This window comes from Gadus macrocephalus, chromosome 7 (assembly GCF_031168955.1).
Source record: "Gadus macrocephalus chromosome 7, ASM3116895v1".
Taxonomy (NCBI): Eukaryota; Metazoa; Chordata; class Actinopteri; order Gadiformes; family Gadidae; genus Gadus; species Gadus macrocephalus.
Window position 1 is genome coordinate 9,012,019 of NC_082388.1, and position 27,531 is coordinate 9,039,549.

A 27,531-nucleotide genomic window follows, 5' to 3' on the forward strand; every position below is an offset into this window, starting at 1 on the left:
AACAACCAGGACATGCTTTGTTCAGCCATATAACACTAGAAGCACAGTTCAAAGGTTAGGAAGGAACTGAAAGGCCAGCAGCTGGATAGATGGATGGATATTAAAACAGGTAGAAATGTATCTGTGCTTGTTTATATTTATAGTGTGTGGGTGTGGGTGTGTTTGTGTGTGTGCGCAGTAATGTCTGATCCATAAGGATAACAAGGGCAGCTAGGTTTAGACTGCCTGGCCTTTCCATGGCCCTACACATATTTATCAACATCTCACAATTATTTTGGATGGTTACAGTGATGCATCAATCAGGTCCTTGATGGTGTCACATTCACAACAAGATGTCGGTGGGTCTTCTTATATATAGAATAGTTGATTTTACAAGGATAAAATCTATTGTCTGAACAGAAGCTGCTGGTGTTTCGTGTGTCATTTCACTGCCGGGGTGCTTTCCACAGTCGACCGTGACCCTTTGACCACGACTACACTGTGTAGGGTTTGCTGGCCTGCTAAGATCCCGTGTCAAACGATCGAAGAACGTGTGAAAATGAATGTCATGCGAGAACAAACTATGCTGGTTTCACGTCTTGTTCACTTCACAGTATCTCTTACAGAGGAAGTGGATTATCACGCGAATGGCTCAGACTCTGCTACCAGCATCCATGCAGATGTTTTCAGAGTGCTGTTCATTCAGTATTTATTCCAAAAGATCCGTTATTCGTGCCCGGTGATCTGCTGAAGTAAAAAAAAAAAAAGTCTGCTTAATGGCCATTGTCTCCAAGTTGTCTGCCTTATGACCATTCTAACAACTTCAGCCAGAAATATACCAAAAGTTTGGACGGAAATGCATGTAAAACGTCCCCTAAAAAGTGCATCAGCTGGAAAAATGATCCATTTAATTGTATTCCTCTGCTTACACTTCAAAAGAGACCGGGGAGCGCTAGCTCGTGTCTGTCTAGCCATTGCTCTCTAATGCAGCTCTGGGGCGGCCTGCCTCCACTGACATCAGCCTTCAGGTATGCAGCAGCACCCTCGCAGGCAATGGCTGCAGCAGCTGCTGCTTCCCACTCGGCCTCTCTTCCTGCTCCCCGGTGTCTGAGCTCATCTCTCCCTCCAGTCATGGATCATCAGATAAGGGAACCAAGTTTGTGAAGAACAAAAAGAGGATCCTTGAGTTAGGGCTGGGCGATATATCGATATTTAAAATATATCGATATTTTTTCAAACGCGATATGAAACGAGACCATATCGTCAATATCGATATATAATTTAATTTGCGTTGAAATTACAGTACATTTGTAAATAACACCAGTTTCGAACCGCGCCTGCTATTTCGTAACTCTGCTTATGTCTCTCCCGCTCTGCCTCCGGCTCACAAACACAGTCTCTGCCTGCCCCCACCCCCCCCCCCCCCCCCTCCACTGACTCAAGTCACTTTTTGAAATCGCGAAACATGAGCCGTGTTCGAAATCGTTCACTATTCATTGGGTATTCTAACCCTGCACTATATTGTGCATAAAATTAACTACTGAGAATTCGAACACCACTACAAAATGAGGAGCACCCTATATAGTGCACTAATATATCCGTGATAGGGAACGATTTCGAACACAGCTATGGAGTCCGCCTGCATCTAAGCATCTAAGCTCCTCCCCTTACTCTGCCTGGCCCGCCCAGAGACGTTGGCCCGCCAATGAGACTCGACCGTGCGAGCGCCACATGTGTGTGTGTGTGTTTGTGTGAATACACACACTGTAACGCAAGTGTTTCTTGTCCGTTCCTTGACGTGTCTTGTATTTCCACAACGAGACTGTAGCGGGGGTTATCTGAGCCATGGTTGAGAAGGAATTGGGGGAAAGGAACTTTGGCTTTGACTCGCTGAAGTACATGAACTGCGACATTCCTCCCGTGTGTTCTAGAATATTTGCAGAACACGGCTAAGCTATGTGCGCCTCGCCATTGCGATACATCCACTGTAAACAGAGCGCATGGTACCGTGGCTGCAAGCTGCTCAGGGCCACATCCCCACCCTCCTCCTTGACCCGACTCGCTCCTCCTCATTTGCATTATAGCTACAGACACCAAAACAGCGCATTTGGGGGAAGCTCAATGTGCGACTGGCTCGGAGTGGCTGTAACTCTGCACCACGGCTGAATTTCGGGAACGTCTTTGAATACTGTGTTAGTTGCCCACTAATACCTATATTAAAGAATACATAAAATAGCATGTCATGGGACATGACATGCAACGCCCCCCCACGCAGTCGTTACGGTTCGTAATATTTCGGAGGCGCACAGAGCTTTTGGCCATGATGTTATATATCATAATGTTCTCAAATACGAGGCGGAGGCAGTGTCTAGTCCACGGTTTATTCAACCATCAAACTGTATTAAATTCCGAACGGTAGAAATAGTAATATCAAATCTTTGACGGGGGTATGGAGATTTGACGGGGATATGGAGCGCGCAGGTCCATATCGCCCAGCCCTACCTTGAGTGTTTTATTGTTTTTTAAGAGCAGCTCAGTGTTTCAGGGTGGAATGTGGTTGGCTGATGTCTGATTTTTTTTTTTTGTTGGAAGTATGTATTTTGACAAAGTAGTCCATACTACATTTCCATTTTGTTTGTTAATATTTCTCTAAAGTTTGGTGAATCTGGGGAAAAGCCTTTGCTACATAGGCTTACATTTTGGGAAATGATATGTAATGATATTATATATATTATTTTAAAATATTTCCACGTTTCATTCTCTGAAGCAGCTCAATGTGGGGAACACCCCCGGCCACATTCCACTGGTGAAACAGGAAGAGACGTCGAGTCAAACTCGCACACGATCAGGTTAATTTGTTATGTTGAAGCATCACACTTGAAGCCAGCATAAACTCACTAAGACTATTTCGGAAACCTGTGAATACTCTGATGCATCAGAAGCACGCAGGGTTGGGCGGAGGTGTTCAACATGTGTGGGATATGTGTGAGTGCTTTGACGTGCGTTAGCGTTGGAATGTCAATGTTTGGGCCGCGATGCTCGTGGCTCCATCTCCCCCAGTCAGGCCCCCCAGCACCTCTAGCACCCAATCCAACAACAGGATGGGTGAAGGTTTGTTATGCCTCAACCTGATCTAACGGCTGTCCTCTGTCTGTCTTCTCCACCTAGAATGAGGAGAAGCGCAACCTCAACCTGGGGGGCCATGTTGGGTTCGACAGCCTGCCCGACCAGCTGGTCAGTAAATCGGTCACACAGGGTTTCTGCTTCAACATCCTGTGCGTAGGTAAGTGACCACGGTAAAACAAGGTGTCTGTAATAAGACTGATAAACCCAATAACGTGTGTGTGTGTGTGTGTGTGTGTGTGTGTGTGTGTGTGTGTGTGTGTGTGTGTGTGTGTGTGTGTGTGTGTGTGTGTGTGTGTGTGTGTGTGTGTGTGTGTGTGTGTGTGTGTGTGTGTGTGTGTGTGTGTGTGTGTGCGTGCAGGGCCGACGGACTGCGGGGACAAGGGGGACAGTTGTGGGGGGGCCCAAGGCAGAGGGGGGGGGGCCCATGAAAAAAAAAAAAATCTTCTATCGGCCACGTCCCCCCCCCCCCCCGTCAACAACTTAGCGCAGGGGGGTCCATCAGTACTTATAGTATAGGGGCCCAGGATTTGGTGCAACGGCCGTGTGTGTGTGTGTGTGTGTGTGTGTGTGTGTGTGTGTGTGTGTGTGTGTGTGTGTGTGTGTGTGTGTGTGTGTGTGTGTGTGTGTGTGTGTGTGTGTGTGTGTGTGTGTGTGTGTGTGTGTGTGTGTGTGTGTGTGTGTGTGTGTGTGTGTTTACCTCCCTGTTAAGAGATATCCTATACCCTTCAATGGATGCAAAATGTATTTTTGATTCAATGATGATCAGATTTGTATCATCTGTCAGTGATGGGGACACGCCCTGTATAATCTGAATAACACGGCCTGTACTGTGTACTGTGCTGTAGTGATTGCTCAAAAGGAATGTCACACTAAACATCAACAAAGGCTGGTCTGAACCTCATGACTATAAATACCTCCATGGCGCTTCTCCCTTCAAACCGTCATTAGTGAGCCCCCCCAGAACTGCAGCCTTGTTTTGTACGACGTCGACATGAAACAAACGTGTGCTGCAGGCCCTCCAGTGCTGTTGGAGCAATAAACACACTGTCTATAAATTGATGAATGACCCCCTTCCCGATCCAGTGACTAGCTCGCTCGCTTCCCCTCCTGACCATCATCCCTCATACTTCCTCATTCTATCTGTTTCGTATCCCTCTCTCATCTGTCTTGTTCTTTCATTTTTTATTTGTCTGTCTTTAAATTCAATGGGGTAGCTCTGGCACTTGCATAACAGACATAATTAAAATCCATAACCATGAGGGATCAATGATGCAGAACACTGTGTAGATCAATGAGCAGTGGCTCTGATAAACAAAGGTAGATAAAACCGCCTTGTTTTTATCCATTGTCATTTGGAATTTCAATTTCAAAGTGGAAAATGTTGGATTGAAATATAATAGGTTTTTAATCATCCTAACCGATTGCCGAAATCGCTGTATATTGACGGAGGTGAATCTCTAAGTAATTAAGATACTACAGGCCTTGACATTAAGCTTTTTAAGGCACTTGCCGAAAGGGCCTGCAAAGCTGTCAAACCAGCTAGCCCAGGAGAAGAAACTAGGGCCTCAAAATTAATTAATTAATATATTCATATAGGGCCTACTACAGCAATCAGAATGACATTTATTTTTATTGATTTTTGGTGTATGTTTCAAACTATTAATTGCATCCCGATTCGCTATAATACAAAATTATTAACAAATAATCACCTGCAGTAAGTAACAGCCCCCCATCGGCAACTACTACAGCAATCAGAATGACAAAATGTATTTTTATTGATTTGTGGTGATTTCTTTCCTGAAACAATTCCACGTGAAGTCTGTGGGCTGTAATTTCTAGACCCTAAAACGGATAGAAGCCGGAACCTGTGCTGTTCTCGCACAGATATCGATAGCAACATGTTGTTGTGATTTTTGTCGATACAGTGTCCTAAACTGTCCTCAACATACTACACCTGTAATGTAGTGAAATTGTATTGATGAATCCGTGCGGGGCAGCCAAAACCGCAATCGGTTAACTTTTACCCACTGTCAAGACGGACCCACGGAAACTTCCTTTATTTATTTATTTCCGTTACATTAACCTTGCACTTGGCCAGTTTTCGGATGCTGAAGGAATATAAAGAAAGTGACTTTTTCTTCTATTCCGTATGTGGCGGTTGGCTGTACGGAAGTGACTGAACCCAAATTATTGTTATGATTCTTATTCTCCTGTTTTACCGAAAGCTGATGCACAGCGCTGTAGGAAGTTCCGCTCCCGCGATGGAGGAGGATGTTTATTTCGTAGGCCTATTTAGTGTATTTTCTAAAAAAAACTACATGTCACATTTAAGCTGCCCGATCACAGAGTTCACCTGCCCCCGGGCAAGCGGGCAACCGTTAATGTCGAGGCCTGTACTTCATCAAAGTACACTTGTTGCATAAATAACCCCCTAATCCTGCGTCTCCCACTCTGGTACACAGGCGAGACGGGCATCGGCAAGTCCACGCTGATGAACACACTGTTCAACACCATGTTCGAGAACGAGGAGGCCAGCCACTACCAGAACAGCGTCTACCTCCGGCCGCGAACCTACGACCTGCAGGAGAGCAACGTGCACCTCAAGCTCACCATTGTAGACACGGTGGGCTTCGGTGACCAGATCAACAAAGAGGACAGGTGAGGACCCTGCCTTGAATACCATTATTATAATGGGTTATGATGATGCTGTTGACTGTTTCCAATCACTATTCTGCCATTAGGTTGATCGCTTTCCATCCAAAGCTCATTAGGTGGGCTGTGGACGACGGGGATCGAACCCCGTAACCCATTGCACTATCCTGCACTGAAGAGAAGCTGATTCAAAGTGCCTGGGAGCTTAGATCTGAGAGTTGTAGAGAGCGAGAGCAGGATTTTGAATCTTTTTCAATCATTTGAATCAACCAAAACATGTTCCCTCCTTCTTAACTCCGTCCCTCCCTACGTTTCCCGCCATTGAGAAGTGTAGCATTTCATGCATCTGTGATACAAATTAACTAATCAGGGAACTGAGGCCATTATTGGTCAGAAAGGAGCGGGGAGCGGCCAGAAAGACTGCAGGCGCAGTCAACCAGAGCAGATATTCTCACAGCTTATCTCGCATAGCTGTCGGATGGCTATGGGATTTCTTAGAAATTAGACTCAAATAGCATCTCTTAAATCTGACACACAGCACCTTTTTAATTGTATCGTCTTGTGAAAAGACCCGGCACCATTGTGGTAGTTCCCAATGCAATCGGGAATTGAAAGCCAAACATGGACTCCAGTGGTACGGCCGTGGGGAGGTGTGTCTTTCTTCATTCCTTCATTATTCTATCTCTCTAAATGGGTTGGATGAGGCGCTGTGGTGTCCCAGGCTCCGGGCTGGAATGCTTGGCCTGAGCTGAAGGCCTGGGACTGTCTCTGAATGTTCTCAGCTCTCTCGGGGCGACCCAGCTGGTCTCTCACGCCCTCTCGTCGCCCTGTGCCTCAGCCTCCAGCCTCCAGCGCAGACGCTCATAAGTCATTATGAGAAAAGGGGGACAAAATGGCTACCGGTTTGTAAAGTAATCCTGAACTTCCCCTCGAAAGGTTGGGCAAAAAAATGTGTTCCAATGCAAAGATTTGCACTTCAGTTTATAGTGAAAACTGTAATAGTTGGCCTAGAATGGTCTGAAAATACCAATATTCCCACATATATAACATTAATGGCTAGATGTTAAAGTTTATAAATGTTTTATAAACTGTTCATTTTGTTAATGAACAGCCACGAGTCCAAATAAAGTTTAGTTAGGTTATGAAATAGGAATTAAAACTTGGGCCTGTGGAATGTGTGCAGAGTCTCTGGGGGAGAGGAAGGATCAGGAAACGTCCCTCAACAAAAACAAACGGGCTGTGGTGCCTCTGCATCAACTCAAATACAACTCCCCTTTTAAAGCATCACTCTCCTCACTCATCATTTGTTGTCGTTTCTCTCGCGCTCCATTATGCGTTCATTCCTCCCAACCGCGTGTTCAACAACACTGAGGAAAGACCAGTCAAACGACATGGCTTTGCGGCCTATATGTGTTCCCCAGCGCCACATCCTCGCTCTCGGGCGGCACGTGGCTCAGGAGGTAGAGTAGGTTGGCTCGATACCCGCAAGGTTGCGAGAGTGTCGAGGTGTCCCTGAGCAAGACGCCTCACCCTGACTGCTCCGGATGAGCTGGCTGTCGCCCTGCATGGCTGACTGTGTGAATGAGTGCCAGAATGGGTGGGAAATATTGTCAAGTGCTTTGAGTGGCCACTGGTTAGGGAAGCGCTGTATAAATGCAGTCCATTTGTCTTTCACACTATGACCGACCGAGCGCCTGCTTCTCGCACACAGCTACAAGCCCATCGTGGACTACATCGACACCCAGTTCGAGAACTATCTGCAGGAGGAGCTGAAGATCAAGCGATCGCTCTTCAACTACCACGACACGCGCATCCACATCTGCCTCTACTTCATCGCCCCCACGGGCCACTCCCTCAAGTCCCTGGACCTGGTCACCATGAAGAAGCTGGACAGCAAGGTACACACACAGACACACAGACCCAGACACACGCAGTGTGTGTATGTGCGCTTTGAACTCCCGGCGTTTCCTCAGAGCAGCCGTGTGAAAACGTCCCATCGGGTTGAACTCTTGGTTATTGAAACTCTCACAGGTCCAATCTTGTGCCTTGTGTTTTCTTAGAAACAACCAAAGATGTCTATGGAAAATCCTGTATATTTTGGTAGCCTAGCAACCGAATGCGCTCTCCTTTGCTACTCGGGCTGTACGGTTTGATCTGTGTCCTGTACTGGGCGAGTACGCCTCCCGGGGTCCAGTCTGTGTGTCTTCTCACACATGCATACATACATTACATTACATTACATTACACACACGCACATGGATACATAACATTATACACACACATGCATTCATTACACACACGCACGCATGTACACACATTACACATGCATACACACATTACACACATAAACACATTACACACATAAACACATTACATTACATAAATATAAACACATTTCACCATATACATTACACAAATGTTTTTCCCATTGTCTGGGAAGGGCGGTTTTAACGTTGATGAAAGCTCCCTCCACTCTCTCACTGCAGACCGTGTGTGTTTCACTTGGAGCTGTGATGCGGGCTGATCTGTTTGCCAGGATGTGGATGGTGGTTAGTGTGTCCCCAAAGAATATATATGAAAAAAAATAAGATAAAGAAAAATAGATAAAGCGAGGCGGTCTGGAGAATGTAGGAATTCGTCAGGATCCCTTTGTTATGGGTTTCATGAAGGTTTAATAACACTTGTTTGCCAGGATTAACAACCGACTGGAATGTGTGTGTATGTATATATATATGTATATATATATATATATATATATATATATATATATATATATATATATATATATATATATATATATATATATATATATATATATATATATATATATATATAATATTATTTTTTGCTTGTTTTGGCTTTGTATTCATGGTCAAATGTAACAAATAACTTTTAACTATGCGTGAAGAGACTTTTGGATTCGGGTTTTAGAGTGTGGAGGGTTTTGAATAGCTCTTACCGGCCATGTGCTTGTGCATGTTTGGTTTTGTAGAAACGTATGGTACAATAATCCAGGAGCATTGTTTGCCGTCAGCTGTGTGGCTGGAGGGCGTCCTTATAGTATTTTTTCTTGATGGCAATAGTACTTGATTCAAATGTGGACTTTGTGCATTATCATCATTGATGATAATGCATGGATAGCATTGACAATACAGGGTACTACCCGCAGAGATGTGGCCCTCGAAAATGATAAGTTAAAGCCTTCAAAGGCATTAAAAAGTATTCTAAATGCATTTTATTTTCATTGGTCTTATATTTTTTAGGGCTTTGGTTTTTTGTTTTTCAGAGCTGTCGTGGGAGGAAAATAATAAACCTCAAAGCACAAAATGTCAAACTTTCTAAGTAGATGCTGCTGTGTTGACCACAGGCATAGCTTGGTACGCATGCTGGATACTTTAGTTGGCAGACAAGGAGCACTGCTGAGTTAAGGTTGAGAACTGTCGTTTACCGTTATGCCATTGGTCCGTGAAGTTGGTACTAGATGTTGTTTTAAGAGGTATTAACGCATCTTAAATTGAACTAGTTGAAACCTACAGATGCCCTGGCCTGTAGTAAAAATGATAAACGGTACTATTGACAAATGTATAATAGTACATTTCCCCTGGCGTTGATGTATGGAACTGATGGAGAGAGAGAGAGAGAGAGAGAGAGAAGGTCATCGTTTGGCTGTTTGTTGCCTCTCCTACGTCCTGCTGCACAGTGGGCTACAATGGTGCACAGACGCTGTTTGTTGCTCAGCATTCTTGTGTGGTGGCACATTTGTTTTTGCTCAACATGGCCAATAATCAGCACAAGGTCCACAGTTTTAGAGTTACATTTATTTTACATTAAGTTGCTTCAGGTGTTAATAATTTAATTGGTTAGAAATGCCATAACCCTCCGTCAGCTTTTAGTGAATGGAATGCTCTTTGAACATACCTGTTCTGGTTGGCTGAGCCTACGCCGTGACAACCAGACCTTTGGACCATTTCTGACCAATCAGGGTATCTCAACCCTGAGTGATTTATGGGAATTCAATTCTCTTTACAACTTTCAAATCGCGCCTTTAGTGACTAGCCAGCCAACAGTTCAGCTTGTGACTTCTGATGCAGTGAGTGATGTCAAAGAGACCGCAGCAGATGGCCAGGTCACCAGCCAAGTTTCAGAACCACGGGCGGCCCGCTGTCCCTGAATGTCTCAGGGACCCGGCCAACAAAAATAACTAAACCTCAGTAACTGGGCTGTCGGCTAATAACTGCACTACTCTTCCGCTTCCGATTTCAAAGTTTCCTCCACTAAATCGTATGTTTGAAATGGCATGCAGCGTATCCTGAGGCTTTTTAATCTGCCATTTATTTTCATTACTTAAGCCAGCCTTGTTCAGCAACCTTAGACTCACTAGGGCAGATCTCTTTAAACCTATACGTTAAGGAGTGTTTACTCCAGCTAAGGACGTTTCATTTGTGCAAAGCTGTTGCCTCAGCAAATTCCTTCTAGCCTGGCTCCGCACGCCTAAGTACTTCCGCTCAATTTAGATTTCCCTTCAGTACTTGGTTTTCTCCTTCCAAATTTTTTGGATCCAATCAGTGTACAGAGGGAGTGGCTGAGAACAATGATGTAAAAGTCAGCTCTCGTTGACGGACCTCTTCACGCACGGTGTTTCGTTTGTTTACAGCCTGCGTCCAACGTGATTCCCGGCCAAACGTTAGCGATTGGTTATGGCAGATCCAGAGTGGCACTTGGCAGATCCAATAGTTTTAAACTTCAACAGACACCCGCCTTCAAGTGAGTTAACGTTTGTCAATTGAGAAGGTCCAGACTCTCTGTGCAAATGAAATGAAGTACGAGAGTCTGGTTAGGACCAGGCTAAATTCCTTCATCTCCCAACAAGAAATTTTTCCTTCGCTTTGTCTCTGTCTCTCTTTCCCTGTGTATCTCACTCTCTCCGTCTCGGTGACTCTCTCTCATTTACCGGCGAGGGTTTGTGTTAGCGACCCTCATAGGTCTCATTTAGCTGTCAGCTGTGGCAGATAGCACAATCAGGGCTGTAAGTGATGTCAGCCTCTTCCTCTGCAGGCTTCCACGCTGAAAAAACAGCGATACGGCGGGGTTCACCTCGGCTGCATTGTGGAGGCCATTTGTTTAGGCCGAGCAGCAAGGCACAGGGACAGTAATATAATCTACCATTAACTTTACTTTTGGGCACAATCTGGGAAAAACAGCCGTCTGTTGTGTCTCCAGCTAAACCTGTGCTGATCGCAAACTGAAACTTCACATGATCTTGAATGTGAAGGTGTTTTGTTTCCATTGTTTTTTATTTGATTTGGCTTGCAGACACACTTAAATGGAGAACCACTAACTTGAATAGCTTCATTACAAGATGCCACAGAAGTAAACATTAGAACCGTTTTTAAATATGTGAGGAGTCAGAGAAAAAGAGGCATGCTTTTAAAATATTATAAAAGTCACAGGCAGGTGCTGCAACGAATGGAAAGTTTTGAGCCAATGCACCGGCCAAATAGTTTTTTATTTCAAGCTACCATCTGTCTAAACAATTGATGAAAACCAATCCGTCAGTTCTCTAGCTTTTATCCACGCTAAATACAAATGTTTCACACTGGAATTAACCTTCTTTATCGAGGGGTGTAACAGAGGGTGGGTCAACATTTAGAATTATTTATGTATTTCGATTTTGTTTTTCATACATCAACAAGAATTCTCCAATCTCCTCTTGGCACAGGAACCACATTCAGCGGTAGACCAAAAACACTTGGGCTCTATGTGTCAAGACTAAACAATGTTGTGTCTAATCTTCTTCATGGGCCTCAGCAACTAGAACATTTCTTTTGAGCTAAAGTCAAAGGCCACATGGGAAAGTGAAGTACAATTATGTCGCATGTTAGTGTGACTGGTAGCTAGCTAGGGGGTTGAGCCTGGGAGGCAGCTAGGAGGCCAAGCAGAAGGTGCTTTTTTAAAAGTAATAAAAATGTCTCTACAAATTATCTCTCAGGTCTTGACTGATGCGGAATGTGGAACATTTAAAGGGCTCCTGTTTTACCATCAGGTGTCATGTTGCTCAGCCCTTATAAGCCATTTCTAAATATATTATCTTGTACCCCAATGTGAAGTGTTCAAGTCTACTGGCTTGAAGCAGTTGATTTGTCCATGATTTGATGTCTTAAAGACCTTTTAAATCTGTAGTGTGTTGAAGTGAGTAACGTTTAGCAGAACAGACTTGGCAGGAATGGAATATAATATTGTTTTAGTTGGTGTGTGATCCCATGAAAATAAGAATCATTGTATTTTCGTAACTGTAGAGAGAGCCCTATATCTATTACCTACACAGGGAGGGGATCCTCTTTCACAGAGCCCGCCATGGTGCATGTTTCTACACTAAGCCAGAATGGACAAACAGATCTAGAGAGTCTAAAATGCTACCACAATGCGTATCTAATTAACAATGATAATCGCTTATCCCTGATAACCTTACTTGTTAGTTTTGATCTATAGTTCAACAGAGTTAATAACCTAATACAGTTCAATAGCCTTCAAGAAACCTCATTGAGTTGGCTACTTAATCATTAGGTGATTAAGTAGTTGGCTACTTAATGCTGTTGTAGACTAATATATATATGTTTTACATATTTTTGGAAGCACACAAACTTACCGAGTGCAGGCCACTGAAGCCTCTCCGATCGTCGTAGGAACGGACCAAGGGAGGACGGGGGTGGGGGGAATGGTCAGTTGGTAAAATGGCGACCTCTCACTTCACCGCTCGATGACTTTGTTGGTTTTCTGGCCCAATATTCTAACATTTAGACATATTAAATAATACAACGGTTTGTTGGAGCTCATTTGATTGGGCATTGCAATGATCCGAATTCCAAATCGATAATTTCTTAGAAAACAATGACACCTCATGCATACGTGGATACGAGGACAGTTTTAACTTGTGGAATAGTTACTAGAAGTAGTAGAAACACAAATATGGGACTGATTTCCTACATGCTAAATCACAAAATATATTTACCATATTGTGTCCCTCTCCGTTTCGTAACGACGCACTATTTACCGCTGCGTTATAGCCGCTTGACACCGGCTGGGAACCCCGTCGCAGCGAGAGATAAAGGATCCGGTGGGCTGCGATGAGGCTGTAATTGCCCCCCCCCCCCCCCGTCACACTCATTACTCTCCCAGTGCCCAGGGATGGGATTAATGGGGCAAAGCTACCCCCGAATAAAGCCCTGGCTCAGTCCCTCAGCTCGCTGTCGCTGCGTCCAGTGTTCAACCTCATTCGTAGTCGCCATGCATCCAATGGTGTCATCGCCCTTGCACGCGGCCCCGCGTGAACCCTTGCGGTGACATCAGTGTTTCTGGTTCACGCCGGTTTGCCCATGTTGCTCACAGCGACTCTAAATGAGTTCTTCGTCATCCTCCGCCCGTAGGTAGAGCTTGTGAACTCTCCATCTGCTCTTGAGTGGATGCTCTTCTCCCCCTCCATACCACCCTCCCACCCCTCCTACTCACTTATTGTATGTTGTACGTCCTGGCACTTGATGTATGCACTTATTATGTGTCTCACTTAATTATAGTACTTAGATGTGTAGCATCTTAGCCTAGCTATCATCGTTTGTATGGGGACTGGGTTAACCGAGCGATTGTAAGGGCTGCTATCGATATATTGTTACACCTTCTCATGACAAATTGCTTTGGCTAAAAGCGTCTTGGGACCCGTTATGAGCATTATGGGACCCGTTGTACTCCTAACCTTCCCTGGGAGTGGTTGTCCCTATCCTGCGTTCTGTTCTGTCTCATGTTTCTTCCTTGATAATTAGGGGAGGTTTTCCCTGCTCTTTGGGGGTCTCAGGTCAGTGGATGTGGCCTTAGAAGACCCTTATCGACTCTAACTTTGATCGAGGGCTGAACAAATGGAGTGGACATGAGTTGAAAGTCGGTATACTTAATCGTGAAATAGCCACGAGAGGTCTTCACGCGTACGTCTCAACACCAGCGCTTACATTTATGGCTCGCTATTGAATATTCTGAGCATAGTCCGTCTTTTATAGTAAAGAGGAACAAATGTACAAAGGAACAGCTATGCAAACTAGTCTTATCGCAAACTAGTCTTATTTTACCAGAAGAAACTAGGGAGAAGGAGGAAGAAGGGCAGTCTGTTGCCACCCACGTTGTTACACTTGTGGAGTGGTGCGTGTAATCTATCATCCCTCCTGTACCCCCCCCCCCCCCCCCCCTCCAGGTCAACATCATCCCCATCATCGCCAAGGCGGACACCATCTCCAAAAGCGAGCTCCACAAGTTCAAGATCAAGATCATGAGCGAGCTGGTGAGCAACGGGGTGCAGATCTACCAGTTCCCCACGGACGACGAGGCCGTCACCGAGATCAACGCCTCCATGAACGTGAGTGAGCACCGACACTTCGAGGTGCGTGCGCGTGCGTGCGTGTGTGTGTGTGTGTGTGTGTGTGTGTGTGTGTGTGTGTGTGTGTGTGTGTGTGTGTGTGTGTGTGTGTGTGTGTGTGTGTGTGTGTGTGTGTGTGTGTGTGTGTGTGTGTGTGTGTGTGTGTGTGTGTGTGTCAACAGAATGTGCTTAAGGAGTGGATTAAGGTAGGCGGGAGACAACGAGGGTGCTTCGTTGTTGTTGTTGTTGTTGTTGTTGTTTGAGAAGTCGGGCATGGTAAAAGCGTCATTGGGGGCCTTCCGTGAGAGTTACGCCACGGCACGAGTGCGATGTCCGAGCCCGACACCCGACACCAGGAATTGTGCCGGAATGGAATCCCCGTCTGAAATCGCAGCCCCTCTCCACGTTATAGCAGGGTTTATATCATATAGTCGCATGATGAGCAACTTATCATAGAAAGCGATATGTAAGATGTCCTCTTCTGACGAAAAGAAGGTTTATAGTTTATAGCAGTGTTTATATCATATCATCACAAGATGAGCATCTTGTCAAAGAAGGGATGGACATTATATAGGCGACACACAACGTAAGATAATTAACTACGAGGGCACTAAAATAAAAATACATAATAGTTTACATGTCATACATGTATGCATGATGTGACCCTAGAAAGCACAGACGAAAGTGAAGTAAGTTCACTCAGAGAGGGGGTGTGACTTCAGACGGGGATTCCATTTTTGGCACGACGCCGGCCTCTTCAAAGACTAGCATCAGCTCTCAGTCAACAATAGCTATCCATTATTGAACACCGCAGGAACAGCTCGCAAGAACACGCCGTGGGCCGTGATAGAGGTGGAGGCGCTCCTGTGTGTAGCCCTGTCTGTTTGCGTCGCGTGGATAAGCATGCGCACGCGTGCTATGCGACCCGCCCACGTTGAAGAGGTACTATTCTAGATGGAAACACGACGTGCGGCCGGAGCCAAACTAAGTCGTGCCGCGCCAAGTCGTGGCGAGTTGAGCTGGTACTGTCGGTGAAAAAGAGGCATAAGAACTCTTGAGTTGAGGCAGCATCTTATTTTTCCTTTCCCTACTTCTATCCCCAGTTCTGACGTGTAATCAAACACAGGATATACTACTGCTCATTTTGGATGGAGCTGAACACCCCGACACAAACGCACAACGCTGGAATCCTTCACGACCAAGTCAGCACCTATAAGGGGTGCCCTCACAAGTGTAGCTTACTTTGGAGTGGGTGGTGTGAAGAGAAATGCTCCCTTTTTCTTTTAATAGAGCTGAATTGCGTCGTGACTCTCGCTGTATAACATTTACCCATATGTATTTCTGAAGTGCAGTGATGTATTATGAGAGAATCTGTTGTGTGTGTTGATTTTGTGTAGGGCCTTCTTTAAAGTTCAGAGGCCCCGGGGCCTTCAGTAGAAGGCTGTGGTTAGCGTGTCAACAGACCTTAATGTGTGGGATAGTTTTAACCCCCCAACCCCACTTCTCCAAAGATTCCAGAGGGATTTATAGCTGGGGTCAGTGGTCATCTTAAATGGGTGCACTCGATGGGGTCTAGCAAGCCTCCATTATCTATGACGGAAGCACGGTTGAAACGCTGTCATGAAGCCATAACTCTACTAACTCTACTCTACTTAAATAACAATGCACAGAGATGAGGCCGGCTGCACTTTGCAGGACGTGCCCCCCCTCCCCTGTTTGTTTGGTTGTTCTTTGGGGTTTGGCGACACTCTCCTCTGTGGCTTTGCTAGGCGTAGAAGTGATTCCCCCAGCAATAAGGAACCATTTATGTTTTAATTGCGGAAACAACAGAATTCCCCCCTCCCCCTCGTGGCCTGGGTCGTTCAGTTTTCATTCTACGGTGGTCTGGTCGCAGGGGCAGAAATAAATATGAAAGTGTTGCATCCATCCTCCTACCAAACCAACCGAATCAGCCAAACCAGTTGGTTTTGCGACCCAATGTAAGACGACGTGTGGGCTATTGTGTGTGTGTGTGTGTGTGTGTGCAGGGTTAGGCTACTACACCGTCAATAGTGCCTCGTTTCCACAGAGCTGTGCGGTTCGGTGCGGAACGGTTCGCTTATATTGGCTTTTCCATAGCCAAAAGCTGGCCAGGGTCCCAAAATAAGCGCACTGAGCCGTGCCTATTTTTTGGGTAATCTTCCGTTGGGGTACCAACCAAAAAGGTGGAGCTACACAAGCCGCCCATCCGTGCGACAGGGGGATCAAAACCAACAAACGCAGTACCTGCGAGGTATTTCTGGCGAAAGCCTCGTTTATTGAAGAAAATGTTGCGCAAAAGTTTGACATCCTTCTTGGACGTCCTACATTGTTCATCTTTTATTGTGTCATGTTCTTCTTTTTCAATGTATTTATTGGCAGGCCACACTGTGTCGGGGCTGCTATGAGGTCACGATGCTTACTTAGCTGCCGCGGCTATCGCCCTCCGGCTTAAACCCCGCCCCACCATAAGGGTACTGTCTGTGGTGGAAACGCGAGCCTGGTTTAGCGTAACCGAGCTGCACCGTACGGCACCGCTTGGTGGAAACGAGGCATAAACGTACCGTGAGGAACTCACCGTGTCTTTGGTTATCGGGGAAGATGGAGAACCAGGAAGTAACCATGGTGGAAAAGGGTTTTGACCTTTGACCCTTTGACACAGGCCCATCTGCCCTTCGCCGTGGTGGGCAGCGTGGACGAGGTGAAGGTGGGGAACAAGACGGTGCGGGCCAGACAGTACCCCTGGGGCGTGGTGCAAGGTGAGTGACGCGTGTGTGTGTGTGTGCGTGCTGTTTACACAGAGGCATTGTTTATGACATGGTGTGTGTGTGTTCTCCATAACACAACTGTGTGTGTGTGTGTGTGTGTGTGTGTGTGTGTGTGTGTGTGTGTGTGTGTGTGTGTGTGTGTGTGTGTGTGTGTGTGTGTGTGTGTGTGTGTGTGTGTGTGTGTGTGTGTGTGTGTGTGTGTGTGTTGTTTACACAGAGGCATTGTTTATGACATGGTGTGTGTGTGTTCTCCATAACACAACCGTGTGTGTGTGTGTGAGAGAAACAGAGTAGAAAGTGATGTAACATGTAGAGTTGAACTGTGGGAACATCACAGCTCAGGAGGGAGTCACCCTCGCTCTATCTCTCGCTTGCTCTCTTTCTCGCTCGCTCTCGTTCTCTCTCTCGCACGCTCTCATTCTCGCTTGCTCTCGGTCTCGCTTGTTCTCTCTCTCGCTTGCTCTCGCTCTCGCCCTTGCTGTCGCTCGCTCTATCTCTCGCTTGCTCTCTTTCTCGCTCGCTCTCGTTCTCTCTCTCGCACGCTCTCATTCTCGCTTGCTCTCGGTCTCGCTTGTTCTCTCTCTCGCTTGCTCTCGCTCTCGCCCTTGCTGTCGCTTGCTCTCTCTCTCGCTTGCTCTCGCTCTAGCCCTTGCTGTCGCTTGCTCTCTCACTCTCACTCGTGCGCGCTTGCTCTCTCTCGCTTGCTCTAGCCATCTCTCTCTTGTCTCTCTCTCTCTCTCTGACTATCCTCCATTCGGCCTATCCCACTCTATGTCCATCTTGGTTTCTCTCTCATATTGACATCCTAAGCCCCAGTGGACACTGCCTGGTTATTTATAAAAGCCCACTGTATCTCCTTGGGGGTGAAATCTACTGGACCCCAGCAGGGCAAGCACACGCGCACGCGCACGTAGCCCATGGATTGCGATAAAAAAATTAAATTGCTATCTAGTTTCAGTGTCCCTTCACTTGTGGATGCGTAGCACAGTGAATTTTTTTGTTGCTCTTCATTCTGGGACGGGAGGAGGACAATACAATTGCAAGTCATATTACCCACTGCGTCCTCCGTGGGATCCCTTGGATCCAGCATAGCGGAGGCTTTGTCTCGGCGGCCGGCGGAGGAGAGCCGGGAGGATAATGCGGCCTATTGACCGCTCTCTGGCCGCTCATGAAAGCACTCTGGAGATGTGAGACGGCGACGTTATGGTCACCAGCCTGGGAAACTCGAACATGCACACACGCACGCGCAGGCGCTTTTCTGTCTCCCAAAATGTCAGCGTGTGCGTGCACGCGCGTGCTTGGTAATCTTGTCTCTTAAATGTGTGTAGATGTCATCTACACACATTTAGTTGATGGTATTATTCTACTAGAACACGACTAATAGAATAACGCAATCCACAATAAGAAACCAGGAATAAGGCTTGGACCCCGCCACATGGGTTGACATTTACGTTGAACTTATAATGAAGGCACTAAACGCTATGATATAAAGTATCAAATTTCTACATGCAAAATTGTCCCTTCACAATGTTACTGAATACGACACAGACAACTTCCACATCTAAAAAGGGACAAAAACACAGTCCACTAGTGTTTGTGGATGCTATGTCATCCGTCTCGGAGAGCATGACGGTGCTGTCTTTACACAATGATGACTTCTGCCCTGTGTTTTGACCGGGCCCTGGATCAACGTCCCCATGGACGAGCAACGTTCTCTTCAAACCCTCCCAGCTCTCAGCTGGCACTGGGCCAGAGCTCCCAGCATATCACGTGGTTCACTAGGGTCAGAGGGCTGGCTATAAGTAGGCTTGCTAACCTCCAGCTACACGCCAAGTGGCTCTGAGCAGTGGATGTGTCTTCAGCCTCGAACTCCCGGATAATACGGACGTGGGAAAGTGTGTCACGAATCCTCTTCAGAATTATTATTATTTTTAAAGAAAAAGATAATGATATTATAGGATTTAATTTGGACGCAGAATCGGAAGAAAACGTTTATTTACCATTTGCCTCACACGTGTGCTTTGGGCTTAATGTGCCATGAAGCTATATACAAATATGTATCAACCAGTGGAGGCTTCTCCAGTGAGGAGAGGGAGGAAGATCCTCCTTAACATTTTTGAGAATAAAAAATGTAGATTGCCCTACTGACGACTGTAATGAATTAATGCCCTTAAATATGAATTTTTAATGCATTTGTATATGTCATTTTTGTTTCCCTGGGTAAAGGGACAATAGCACCCCCTATCGCCTATTGAAAATAACTGCTTTGGGACGTTCCTCCCTCAGCCTCCTACTGACTCCCATTCATTTCCCCGGCAGTGTTGGCGGCCGGTGAATAACATGGGGTTCAATAAAAGAGAGGAGGAAATTCCTTCTCTGAGTAGGAGTGACTGGCTAAGGGGTCTGAATCTCGCCAAAATCGATTCACGAATAGGCTGGAGCCCGGGCTACGCTATGAACCAATAAGCAGGAGCCCTTGCTGCGCTATGAACCAATAAGCTCAGTCGTGTTTCTACAGAGATACATTTTATTCACTTGATTATCCCCCTGCTATTTTGTATTTCACCAAAACACCCTGAAATGACTTGAGTCTAACAATCTTATGCCACCATACACCACTGACAGTGCAAGCAGGCCATTGGCAACCAAGCGCACAGTCCTTCCTCCCTCACTTTAAAAACCACAAGCCGCCACTGGTATCAACTCTCCCACACACACTCCCATCGGCTGAGGAGAGGAACAATGGTGGAGCACTATTTAGTTTGCAGTGGTCTGTAATAAGTATGCTACAATACCTGTAGTGGATGAGTCATAAACGGACAATGGGGCTTGAGTAGACTGTGAGTGCCATAAAGATAAACAATTCAAATACATTTTACGATTTACTGTTTCGTCCCATTTCAGAACATTGTATCCTAAGAATAAACGTCAAACTATTATATTTGGAGTCCCTGCATGTACATGTGTATGCATGTACGTTTCTTCTTTTGATTTCCTCGACAACCTCCTCTGAACCCGACTCCACTGTCGGTGGGGGTCGCTCGGGACTAAAGGAAGTCTAGCGTCGTGTGTGAGCTGGTTTCCGATGAGTGGTGTCACTCTCACAGTGTCGGCTGTGGGCAGAGGGGGAATCGCACCCACCACATGGTTTCCTGCCAGTAAAACACAGATCGGCCACTCTGAACCGTCGGGGTGGAGCAACAAATGGTTCAACGAGATACAGATCATTTTGCTTCCACAATACTTACCAGAGAAACCAATGTCTTATTGGAAGCAAATGAATGATGCCGTCCTACAGAATGTGCTTTGGTGTATTTGCCAGGGGGCAGTAGCTCGGGAGATGCATTCGGTTGACTCGTGACCGGAAGGTTGCTAGTTCGCATCCCGGCTCCTCCTAGACACCCAAGTGTCGAGGTGTTCCTGAGCAAGACGCCTCACCCTGACTGCTCCCGACGAGCTGGCTGTGCCCCTGTGTAATTGACTCCGCCGTCGGGAGGTGAATGGTTCTAAGTCGCTTCGGATAAAAGCATCAGCAAAACCCCAAAAGGACATCACTCCCTCTGCTTACACCTTAAACCACAGAGCAATGAAATTGCAGAAGCACCACAATACTGTATGGCAGAGGTTAAAAACGAACGGTTCATATTTTATCGGAACTCAAATCGGTGCAACGTCGTATCGTGAGTTTGCCGTGCCGATTCCTGTCTGAATGAACACACACCATATGTTCCCCCTCTCACACATGCTGATGGACGGGACCCTGTTCACACGGCAGGAAATGGTTCCTGCACTCTCTTCCCATGATGCACCAGGTCAACTGGGAAAATTCCTTAAAATAGCCCATTTTAATCAACTCTCTTTATCTGTTGCCAACACATCATCATGACAAATGTGGTCCTAAATAGGGGGATAATTGCAGCCATATGGGATTTATCATGATTTTAGACATATTTTGTGTCGAGAAATACACACACACACACACACACACACACACACACACACACACACACACACACACACACACACACACACACAGCTGTGTGGGAGGGGTAGACGGACATGTCAGAGGGTGAAACGGGTTATCAGTGGGGAGTGTGTTGGCAGCTAGCCAGAGGGAATGTTGGTGAACAAAGCGAGGAAGTCTCTGGATGTAGGACTGAAATCAGGGCTCTGACAGGGCCGCTCTGTTCGACTCAGACGTGCGACGAGGTAATGAGTGTGTTTATCACCTCCCCAAAAAGCATGTGCCTTAGCAACGAGCATTTTTACCCTCAATGCATTTCAAAATACTTACTATTACTTAAGAATATTTAAGAATTGTTATTACAATGGATATGAGACCAAAAATGTAAAATTAAGACGCATAATGTCGAAGACTTTTTATCTTTTTTTTATTTAAATGTTCTCTCTTTTATGCTAATATCAATGAGCACTGTATTGGTTGATAGCAAATGGTTAGTGTTTACAAAACAAAGTGCTTACAGTGACAGGCACTTACTACAGCTACAGCCACTCTAGTTGTTGCTTGTGGGAGGTGAACCACTTGGTCAACGGTTTCAACCAGAACATTTAATTCAGCGTCCGTCTGGTCCGCAAGCACTCACTGAAACAGCACTCGGCACTCAGCGCCATTGTCCAATCACACAGCCCAACGAGCACTGCACTACGCTCTCAACTGCAGAAAGTTAGTTGAAGTCCAGTTTAGCATGGGGGTGGGGGTAACATGGTCTCCGGTCTAGCGGGGGGGTAACATGGTGTCCGGTCTAGCATGGGGGTAACGGGGTGCTCACGGTTGCTGTTGTCTGTGTGTCTGCAGTGGAGAACGAGAGCCACTGTGACTTTGTGAAGCTGCGGGAGATGCTGATCCGGGTGAACATGGAGGACCTGCGGGAGCAGACGCACGCCCGCCACTACGAGCTGTACCGCCGCTGCAAGCTGGAGGAGATGGGCTTCAAGGACACGGACCCCGACTGCCAGCCCTTCAGGTGGGCACTGAGGATGGAGGGGGGTGGGGGGCCCCACCCAGTGGCAGCCATGACGTCTGTGAGGCTCGGGCAGAAGAGACTCTGACGGCCTTTAGGTGGAGGTAGAATGACCTGCCCCAATTCTAAGTTAGCGGGAAGAAATAGGGATTGAATTCTCGTTCTACAAAGCAAATCTATTTGGCCTTAGTTCAGATCCCAATGGCTAGTTTATCTCTGTATAGAGATAAGCTTAGGCAGAGCCAAGAGAAGACGCTCAACTAATTTACCCGCTCATTGATGGGTTTATCTGAATTCACTATTACCCTCTTCTGGATTAAAGCACCTCCTTAATGAGATGGTAAAAAAATTGACCTAAGCCAGGGGTCACCAACCTTTTTGTACCTGAGCTACTTCATGGGTGCTGAGTCATACGAGGGCGCCCAGTTTGATACACTCTTCTGAAATAACAAATTCGCTTAGTTTGCCTTTAGTTATGTATTATTATTAATGATATTCATCATGTGAAGTCACTGATCATGTTAATGATTTCTCACAATAATTATCAACAATTACCTAAGAAAGATGGGAAAGAGTTGTTCAAGAATGAGCAGTGCTATTTTTAGAACCGGCCTGCGGGCGCCTCATATGGTCCTTGCGGGTGCCCTGGTGCCCGCGGGCACTGTGTTGGTGACCCCTGACCTAAAGCTAACCCAATTGATGGATGTGGTCAAAGTCTCGAAACGCATGCAGAAATATAAGGATAGATGCATGAATGCATGCAGACACAAAGGTGGACCTTTGAGTTATAAAGCCCATGTCCTCTCAGAATAACAAGCCCAGAAGAGGTCATAAATGGTAAGCTAGCAGCCTTCTGGTTACCAGCAAACCCCCTACCCCCCTACTTCCTGAGCCACATGCCGCCGTAGAGTTTGATACACGTGAACGTGTTTGCGGCCCAAGAGTGTTCTGTCTATCAGCTAACGGCCAAACCAAAATCGATTGACTAAACCTCTAACCTAGTGCTTGTTGATACGGTGCCTCCTGCAGCCTCCAGGAGACGTACGAGGCCAAGAGAAAGGAGTTCCTGGGTGACCTGCAGCACAAGGAGGAGGGCATGAGGCAGATGTTCGTCAGCAAGGTCAAGGAGACAGAGGCGGAGCTGAAGGAGAAGGAGCGCGAGGTGGGTCTCATTTACATTCAGGGCATTTAGCAGACGCTTTTATCTGAAGCGACTTACAATAAGTACATTTGTCAGAAGTAAGGGAAAACAAAAGATCGCTGTCGGTACAGTAAGTGCCAAGCACTAGCAACCACTAGGTTGATCCATTCCCTGTATACAACAAAGATAGCTAAGATAAGCTACACAGCTAAATACTATTTTTGAGTGCCAGGACGTACAACATGCAATAAGCGCATACATTATGTGCCAGGACATACGACACATTATTATTACTATTGTATCCTTTATTCAACCAGGCTTGAGATTAAAATCTATTTTACAAGAGAGGCATGGCCAAGACGGACAGCATTACACAGCGACAACATAAAACACAAGGCAAACTACAAGTTCAATACTAAGTGCAATTGTGAAAATACGTTAGGATTATTTACTAAAACATTTCCAATTTCCAATGGAGTCCGACGTCAAACACTTGACAGCTTTAAATTCATTGATAGTCACTAGGTCCTGGAGCTTGAGCTGCTTCTGCAGGTTATTCCAGGAAGACGGCCTTTTTACCAAGTTCTGTCCAAGCTTAGCAACAGTCATAAGCACCATGTCCTGAGACCGTAACCAATGGGAGACACATTTCCGGAACATACGCAATAACAAATAAAAGTGAAGTTTACCTAAAATCACCTTGTAGATAAAAACATACCAGTGACTAAGTCGTCGTATAAAAAAAAAAGACGGCCAGTTAAGTACAATGTACATAGCACGTACATAAGTGCGTTTAACAACATACAATCTCCATTCTGTCTCCAATCAAGCCTCTTGTCAGTTTGTTTGTTTTGTTATCCCTCATTGATTCTGTTGCAACGATCATGGCACAGCTAAAGGCCGAACTGGGGAAGTTTGCCTCTCTGCCTCAGAGAGGAAAGCCAAGGACGATGTAGCCCAGCGAACAAGCTGGATATAAAAATATCTGTTACAGCAGTCAACCCCTGTCTGTCTGCCTGTCTGTCCCCCCCCCCCCCCCTTCAGCTACACGACAAGTTTGAGCAGCTGAAGCGGCTGCATCAGGAGGAGAAGAGGAAGGTGGAGGAGAAGAGGAGAGACCTGGAGGAGGAGATGAACGCCCACAACAGGAAGAAGGTGGCGGCGGAGACGCTGGCCCTCGCCCAGCCGCTGAAGAAAGACAAGGACCGGAGGAAGTGAGTTCTCTCTCTCTCTCCTGCTCACTCTCTGTGTTTGGCTCTTCTTTCTTTGACTCTTAGTGGTCGTCTTCTATTTCTTTATTTCCTTTCCGAAAGCTTTCCTAGATACCCCAACGTTGCTATTGGGCATCTCATTATTTCTTGTGCGCGCGTGCGTGCGTGCGCTCTGAGTTGGCTTTTCTCTTTAAACTGTATATGTTATAATTGAGGTGAGGAAAGAAAGCAGCCTCCATTTAAGATAATAATGAGGGGTTGATGGTGGTGACGGCTGAGCCCACGCTGGGTTTATCTCTTAGCTCACGCTACGGTGCTGCTGCTCATTCCTGGCCTCCGTTTCTCTGCTGTATTAGTCAGAGAGTGAAATACCACTTCTAAAGTCGGATGATTAGGGCTAGGTGTGTTTTGTAAATTGGTCTTTAAAGTGCCCTGTTAGTTTTTTGATGGCTAACTAGCATCACCGTGTGGATGCTATGTGTATTGCCAGAGCCAGTTAGTGTTGTTGTTTTAACTAAACTTTAACCAGGTGTCTTGGGTAAAGAGACTATACCATTGCTGTAGCTCATTGAAGGTTAATTTGCAAATATCTGTCACTGGACCTTCCTATTGTGTTATTAATGTGTATATGTGGTTAATTAATTATATAGTCATGAACACTGGAACACTTTATGGTGAAATAAGACATTTCTGTGACTTGGACAATCTCCTCCTCTTTCCACCTGTTGAAACGTCCACTTCCATGATTCCTTTTGACATTTCTACGTGTGTTGCATGTTTTTTTTATCTTCAATCGTTTTCCCTAGAACAATGATTTGAACCTTTCCATATTCTTCATTCATTCAGTTTATTTATTTATTGTGTTGTTTTTTCACAGTTAATTTATGGGCCAAGCGGGACCATGGACCCTGTCACCTCCATACCACCGACGTTTGTTTGTTTGTTTGTTTGTTTGTTTGTTTGTGTTTTTCTGTTTTTGTTTCTCTTCACATTCCATGACGACATTGTGAACACGGACCAAAGACCCTGAGGGATGAGGCTGAACGTGCAATGAGAAAAAGAGTGAAAGAGTTTGAAAAGGAAATTTGTTAAACCTTAACCGCCAGCGGCCATGCCATTCATTAGTGTACCGTCTCTCTAGTTCAGGGACCTATTTTTTATATTCACATATATCTCGTTTGGTTTATTTTGTTCTTTCTTTTTTTTTAATATAGTTGTGACTTAGTTTTACTGTTATTGTATAACTATTATTATTATTCAATAATATATTTTTCCCCATACACGACTCACTGTGGACCTGTCCCTGGTCATCACAGACCTTCGCTGTCTGTAGCCTCTCGGTGCTAAAGTGTAGCAGCAAGGCACGCACCATTTCAAACGGTTTGGTCTGTTTGGAAGATAGACGATTTGAGGTGCAGTTGATTTAACAGTTGTGGCATTATTGGGACTGGTTCGCTATGCAAGAATAAACCCCTCCTCCAGCCTGTAAGGCATCCTTAATCTCCAAAGAACTTCTTAATGTGTTTTCGCTCGTCCCTTTGAACTGCAAATAGTCGCCTTGTCAGACCATGTGATTGTTGATGAATCAACAATTTACACACAGGCACGCGTGTGCGTGCTAGTTCTGAGGCCTAATGATAGCTTATTCTGTTCATTAATATTCTGGTGCTGCGTTTGCTAAGGAACACAAATGTATTTGAATAGTTTGACTTCTGACTTCGTAATATTGCCAACATTATTGTTACATTTTAAAAAAACTGGTGCACATGTTTAGAAATTATGCAAAACATAAAAACATGTGTGTTGCTCAAGAGTGCCACTGGATACGCACAGATGAGTAGCTTTTTTGTAAATGATTGAGTACGTTAGTTGTGTGGCAGTTCGAATCCCATTTTTTATATAGAAGTTATTCAAAGAGAAAGCTGCAGGTTGTTGTGGACCCAGAGTTTGAATGGAGAGCAGCTGTATATGTCAATAAAAACCAAAACACGTACACCTGGTGTGGATGTTTTGTCACTCATCAGCTGAATGATATTCAATCAACAGACGGAAGTAAAGAAAATTGCTAAATAAACCCAAGTTGCGACGTTGATCAGTTATTGCAAACCAATAAAAAGATTGAGGCGCTTATGGTACAAGTGGGCCTATCCCATCAGCCAGAATGGAGAGAGGAACCGCCCCCAGATGACACGCAGACACGATACAAATGGGCGTGTCCAACCAGACAGAATGGAGAGCACCGACATCAGATGGCACGCAGACATGGTACAAATGGGCGTGTCGAACCAGATAGAATGGCGAGAGCAACCGCCCCCAGATAACACGCAGACGTCTCGTGGCCACACCCATTTGTTGTGATATAGATATTAAGGACAACCTCCAAAGATACTTTATTTTTTACCAGTAGTCTAAACCAGTCTCTATACACCGCTTTCACAGTCGTTTGTTAACCTGGAAAACAATGTCAACCTAAACACAGAAACATGTCTGTATATTCACCTAGGGTCCAAATTTATTGTTCAACCAAACTCATTTCAGCAGCCCCATGCGCACACGGCTGCTGGCCAGCCGCCAGCGGTTCATTTCCTGCATTCTAAAACCTTGGCATTTCCTTAAGTCTAACAAGTCAAGTCACCTACCAGCAGACAGATATAACCATGCAGATCTGTACTACCAGAAATCCCATAATACAAAAAATGTACTCTGACTACTACTGTATACAAAATTACATTTAAATAATGCTTCTGACTTCAGTTGTCTGACTAAAATACAAACTGCCTTTACTTTAAATTTGAAGCAGTTCAAGTCTCGAGATTAGGTTTCTTTTGTGTGGAAGGAATTGACACAAGCCCATGTGCTGACCATGAACTACAGGAGAAAATATTGCATCTATAAAAGCATGAGGTTTTTTTGCAGACTAAAAGGAAAGTGAAATCGACAAAACATGTTTTTAACCCACAAAATGTTCATGGCATTTGGACAAAGTGTTTCAAATCCAGTTTATTTAGAAGTGAAAATTTTTAGAATTTTAAATAGTAGCCTATATAGCTGCCTTATTTCTGTAATCACATGGAAATAAAAAACTTTGTTATTGTACACCTCCAGCAGGAGTCGGGTAACAAAAAAGCATGGATTCACAGAGACAACATGGCTGAGGTCGAAGCTCTGGGTTCAAATCCTTGGACAGAATTGCAGTCCTAAAAAATTGATTTTTGCCAATTACTTATGGCAATGGAGTCAGCACGTTAGCACTGTT

General features: G+C 45.4%; 1 protein-coding gene across 2 annotated transcripts in view; it reads left to right on the top strand.

The window, feature by feature from the left end:
- The window catches only part of septin8a (septin 8a), a 38,128-nt gene that overhangs the window by 4,875 nt on the left and 5,722 nt on the right, over positions 1–27,531 (top strand). The window contains exons 2-10 of one of the 2 annotated variants that reach the window (XM_060056445.1): positions 3,148–3,262; positions 5,568–5,763; positions 7,469–7,655; positions 13,994–14,155; positions 16,836–16,932; positions 21,758–21,926; positions 22,953–23,085; positions 24,109–24,278; positions 25,153–26,268. In XM_060056445.1, the coding sequence (XP_059912428.1) occupies positions 3,148–3,262; positions 5,568–5,763; positions 7,469–7,655; positions 13,994–14,155; positions 16,836–16,932; positions 21,758–21,926; positions 22,953–23,085; positions 24,109–24,278; positions 25,153–25,156 (1,233 nt within the window). In that variant the 3' untranslated portion in view covers positions 25,157–26,268. Of the gene's footprint in view, positions 1–3,147; positions 3,263–5,567; positions 5,764–7,468; positions 7,656–13,993; positions 14,156–16,835; positions 16,933–21,757; positions 21,927–22,952; positions 23,086–24,108; positions 24,279–25,152; positions 26,269–27,531 lie in introns of those variants that run through there. The other variant, XM_060056444.1, reaches the window with a different exon arrangement.